Here is a 6000-nt window from a genome sequence, read left to right on the forward strand (position 1 = left end):
TGTTTCATAAAATATTGTTTCTTTAGTATAATACATGTATGTAACTTTCCTTGACCAGTATATGAACTTATTGAACTCTGTATGTCATATGAGTAACAATGTTAAGAATTTGGCCAGAGATTGTTGATGCTTATATAAAAGCACATCTGTATATCTCTTATTTTTACTTCATCCTAGAAACACGCATATAAGTTACCCTTTAAAGTACGATTTTGTTTCATAAGTACTCATCTTTTGACTTTATTACATAAATATTTATATCCTAAAACAAATAATTGCAATAAATAAAAACATAATCCACAATTAATTTAGATTTTTGCGGTATTTTATATGATACAATTATCAACAGGTATCGAAAATGCTATTTCTGTTACCTAAGATGTCTGGAATTTGCAAAAAATTTCCTTGTAAATTTGTCTTTTTTGACACTTGATTTGCATAAACAGCTTCTGTTTTGACTGGTGCCAGATTATTTCTATAATAAATGTTAGGTATATTTGTCAGGGATAGTTATAAACAATTGTTCAGTCTGTCTCGGAATGATTCTGGCTGAGACAATTTATTGCAGGGAATTTTTTTGTATGAGATACCTGAGGGCAGGTTTTGATACCACAGCACTGCATTTTCACATGTTCTGTTCTTTATATAGATTAATGATAACTTGCAATGTTAGCAATAGTAGCTTTTTTATGATACAAAATAAGAAAATAATCTAATAAATTTGAAATTTTTGAATCCATTGATAATTTTAGGGATTTCACAATAAAAGTATATCAAAATTAAGTAGCCAATAGCACATAAAGTCTGGTCAATGCATATTGACTTAAGTCTGTACTGCCAGCACAAAGATGCCATTTCGTCTACCAAAATTAAATGTATATAAGATTTTATGCTAAATAATGAAATGTTCACAGTAATTTTAAAAATACACTTAATATTGTTTGTTCACTCTTAAACAAACAACCATTTCTTGCTGAATTTAAAATAGTTCTTAAAACTATGGATTCAAGTCCTGTGTCAAGTCATGTTATTACTCACAAATAGTTTTGGTAAAAATTTCATGAAGAATAATTATGAACTTTCTGATTTTCTCTTGTGTATAAAATTGCTTCGTAATTTACAATAAGATATGTAAACTTTACAGGGTAAACTATGAAAATGATTGGTCACTCCATGACTCGGCATATTTGAGTAAATCGACTTCTTACCCACTATCTGCAAGTCTGTATTCCGATGATATACAATATTTTGTATCTAATAGGTAAGAATATGCTTCAGCATGGATAAAGCTTATGCATATTCAAAAACTAGCATTGATTGTCCCCTTTTGTTTTAAATATGCATGATTATGGCCAAATACGAATGTAGCAAACCATTATGTTAGATGACAAATGCTGCCTAGTTTTTGCTTTAATTGTATCATATGTATGAGAGCAATAATAAAAAAAAAAGATAAATTTTAATTAATGCTTAAATTGATAAAGAAACATTAATTTCCATTGTAGTTCACGTAAAATTTTCAGCATCACTTCAAATTAAAATCCATGTCAAAGACAAGTAAATTCAATAAAACAGATATGTGTATTGAATAAGAGGCTGTGTTGTTTTTCAAGGAAGCCAGACTTAACTGCTTTACTAACCAAAGTTCAGTTGTGTGCATTATTTTCTTCAGTTTTTCATTTTTGTTCTCTTTGCTCTGTTAAATGTTTTTATCTCACATCTTATCAAATAAAAACATTTAAACCATGATTGTTGTATTCCAGTAGAAATCATTGCTGGATCCAATGTTGTTCCAAATTCCATATCAAATGCATATTGTACCCCATATAGCATTGTTTTCATTGCCAAGATTAAGTCCATATTGTACTTGCAGTAACAAAGTTTGTCAAAATGTAAAAAAATGTGAAATAAAGAGGCCATGATACATTGTTAAGGACAATACTGATTCTATTGGACTTGTAAACTGGTGCAAAATTTGCATGCATTGTCCAATGTGGGTTTGACAGCTGTGCACTTACCCAATAGTATTCAGAATTGACCTTAAACAATGTATAACAAGTTCATAATATTACATTCTGAGAAAAGTCAGTAATTATTGAGACAGTCTTTTAGAGTGGATAAAAAAGGAAGTAAATTTACTCAATAGACTATGTAACAGTTTTAATGATTTGCTATTGTAATCAGTTAAAGAGGGATTTCACTTTTTAACTTTCATTTTCTAGACACTTTTTTAGAATCAATATCATGTCCTTTTGAGTTGTTTTTTTATTCAAATTTTCCTCATATTTTCAGATTGAAATTCTATAACAGAAATAGAAACAAGCATAGAAACAAACTACATGAAGAGTTTGGAGATTTGTGGGACCAAATGGATGAAGAATCCAGGTATATTCCCATTCAACATAGTATTGAACTGTTTTATCCACTGCTGTTCTGTTTTATATTCCCCACCATTATACTATCTTATATTCCCCCCTATTGTAATATGTAATATTCCCCACCATTGTAATATCTTATATTCCCCACTATTGTAATGTGTAATATTCCCCACCACTGTTAACTGCTCATATGTATCACTCTCAGTTCTGTTAAACTAAGCAGTGCCACATGAAGAAACATTGTGGAAACCACTATGCCATCAGTCCCCTTTATTTATATTAACATTTTAAGGTAACTGCATTCTGTACAAGTGGATTGCTTTTATATAATTACTTATTTGTTTTACTTGTTACTTTAATAAACCATCTCAGAATAATGCCATGTAAAGAATGGATTGATTTAGGATATAAATATTCATAAAAAGTAGTTAAAAACTATAGCAAGTGTGCATCATTACTTATAATTTATTACTGGTTTCTGATTTATAGATTGTGGTTAGAGAAAACTAGGACAGCTAAAAGGAAGAAATATAACAGTGATAAACCTTTTAATGACCTCTGGATTCGTATGGAGACACCTAGGTAGGTTTATAGGAATATCTCAGATTGATTTAGTTAGGATCTTTGACTTTTAACTTTTATATATAATGTCAGAGTTCATTGTTACATTCTTGAATGATGCTTTGAGTCTTATATTCTAATCTGCTTTGCACTATATACCTTTCAACAAACTGAACACTTGAGTGGGTATATTAGATTAAAATTCAAGAATTAGGACAGGAATGTTAACATATATAATTTAATAATAGTTATCTTATTATTTATTGTTATGATATACCATGTATATAATGGTGAACAGAATATTCTGTGATAAATCAAAGATATGCTATAATAACTGTAATAAAAGGGAAGTAATCCAATTTCAATTTTATTATCTGAACCTGGAGTTGTCTCTCTTTATACAATAAGAATTACACATTATCTATTTCAGTCCTGGTTTAATACAGCAAGTGTTTGAGGAATCAAAAATGTACCAACAACAAGTTGAACCGACACCAGAACAAACCGGCTACCTCTATAACGCAGCTTCAAGTCTGACCTATCTGTCTTACAACTTTCTTATTGTGGCAATTTTATTTACATACCATTTGAGATGAGATTTAGGAAAACAAGAGACCATATTAACATACCGGAAGAATTTGGTGTTGGTCTTTTTCCATAAACAATTTTCGAGAATATAGATCATTTCTGCAATATTATCATCTTTAAGTTGTAACTCATATATAAAATATAACTTTTTACAATTGTGTTTTCAGTATAAAACAAGCTAAAAAAATCTACATCAACATCTACAACAAAGATATTTTAATGAATTTAAAAATTTATTGTCCAACAGGTTTGATGTAAAAATTATTCTCTTCTGCAAGTCTATTGATTGGTTTAAAACTTAAACATATCACTTCAGTTGAAAAACAAAATAACTCATTTATTTTAACGTAAAAATTTGTTTATTGTTTATTGCAATATTTAATTAATTTTACTCCATGATTGTTTGCTTTTAATGTAAAAATTTAAAGGCCATTTGTTTTCCAGAAGTATTATATTAAGTCATAAAAAAATTTGTTTAATATACTAATTTTTAGTACTTTTCTTTACTTTTCAATAATTTTACACACAAGTTACACCACACAAGATATAGTGGTGTAAAAAGAACACCACACAAGACATAGTGGTTTAAAAAGTACACCACACAAGATATAGTGGTTTAAAAAGTACACCACACAAGATATAGTGGTTTTGAAAGTACATGTGTACTAATTTTGGTAAATCCTTGTACAGTATTCACCAGCAAGGATTCTTTTAATTAAGCCAGTCTCTTATTTCTGATCACAAAGGAAAATGGCAGAGAAAAAAATGTGTTTTTATCATATCTACCTCAAAGTTTTATTTTTGTATATTTTGTAAAAATATGTTCTCATAATTTTGTTGATATTATATCATATTAGTAAGGGTTATAACTTATTAATATAGTAATGGCAAAAATCTCCTCAACATCCTTGTTACTGTTACTGCTGAATTTTATCACTTGTACACCAGTACTGTGGTTGTTAGTTATTCAATGGCCAGTAACTCCAGTAAAGTTTTTAAAATCTGTTTGCATACCAAAGTAACATATTTGCAGATATGGCTAACACTATTTTAATTGCATATCTAAAGGTACCAAATTTGCATATTTTATTGACAGAATTTGAAAACACATGCTTAAGTCAATTTAAAATAACATTAATATTTCTTTCTAAACTAGGAAATGGTTTGATTTGATATAAAAATTTACATGAAAATTTTGTTTTGTGTTTGTTAATTATAAGAAACTTGTTGTTACATTGTTATGAAAGATGTTACACAGTTAAGTATGATATTTCTCCACTTAAACTTATTACTATAATTGTGTGTATAATAGAGGAGTCAGCGTTATAGAGGTTGGTTAGACAACACAAATTGCTACCTTAGTGCAGTAACGGGTTAAATCCTTCTAAATTTAATAGGAGTTAACCAGTTATTGCACAAAAGTGACGATTAATCCTAGCTGACTCTATGTGCTGTCACATGCCCATCATTGTTTTTGCCTTTAGCTTTCTAATATTTTGTAAAAGAGTGAAAAAAGACATTTTTTTACCAATAAGATAAATATTACATTATACTTATCAGCATTATTTTGATTATTATTGTGAAAGCTGTGATTTGTTTTTAATCATGATTTGCTGTATTGTTGTGAACACAATTTAATACACATTTGATGATATATATTAAGTGTTCATATTTTATATTGTTCAATAATTTGTCTGCAAATATCGTTGCAAATGTGCTGTTTTATCATTCAGTAATCATTATATTTCTTGATCATTTTTACTAGGTTTCAGTTATTTTCTTCTTCTTACATTTGGTCTAAATTAACCAGTAGACATATAGACCAAAGTATAATATTATGTTATTGAATAACTCTGATTAAATAAGTTACACAAAATTTACAGCACATTACATGCATATTGATTTAATGATTAACATTTAGTAATAGTCTTTAGTTCCCTACAAAAACCTTTCTTGACATACATACTGTGGTTCTTTTACAAAGAACTTTAGATACCGTATTTCATTAAATTATTGCTATATTTGAACATAAATCATGATTGTTGATAAATTACAATAAAAATACTGAATAATCAAATTGACTTTGTTGTTTTATTTTCATCTGAAAAGTTCCTGTGGTATCTCTGTATGTGGGGAACGGGGGGGGGGGGGGGGTTACGCTGCACCAGCACATTATAGGTCATGTGACAACTTTCATGCTTTATTGGTGGAAGAAGACCTCGGGTGCCTTAGGTAGAATCTGAGTAGAACCACAGACATTCTGTAAGCTAGCTGAATAACCAGTAAATTCTGAAGACGCATGTATATATGGCTTGAACCTACAGTCCATCTTAACCACTCTGCCATGGATGCCCCTTTTTGTATAAATTAAAAGGGGAATAAATTATAAGGTTAAAGTTAATGCCTTGACTGTTGTTAGAGATATGCATGTTAATGTAAATTTCAGGATATTTCCTATGTACAAAAGAGGCAT

General features: G+C 29.1%; 1 protein-coding gene across 2 annotated transcripts in view; it reads left to right on the forward strand.

The window, feature by feature from the left end:
• Positions 1 to 5608, forward strand: part of LOC132747763 (metalloprotease TIKI1-like) — a 42176-nt gene extending 36568 nt beyond the window's left edge. The window contains exons 5-8 of one of the 2 annotated variants that reach the window (XM_060737259.1): positions 1145 to 1261; positions 2293 to 2385; positions 2868 to 2960; positions 3370 to 5608. In XM_060737259.1, coding sequence (XP_060593242.1) covers positions 1145 to 1261; positions 2293 to 2385; positions 2868 to 2960; positions 3370 to 3535 — 469 coding nt within the window. In that variant the 3' untranslated portion in view covers positions 3536 to 5608. The remainder of the gene's footprint in view (positions 1 to 1144; positions 1262 to 2292; positions 2386 to 2867; positions 2961 to 3369) is intronic. The other variant, XM_060737268.1, reaches the window with a different exon arrangement.
• Positions 5609 to 6000: the final 392 nt, after the last annotated feature.

Source organism: Ruditapes philippinarum, unplaced genomic scaffold (assembly GCF_026571515.1).
Source record: "Ruditapes philippinarum isolate M1 unplaced genomic scaffold, ASM2657151v2 ctg245_1_1_1_1, whole genome shotgun sequence".
Lineage (NCBI taxonomy): Eukaryota > Metazoa > Mollusca > Bivalvia > Venerida > Veneridae > Ruditapes > Ruditapes philippinarum.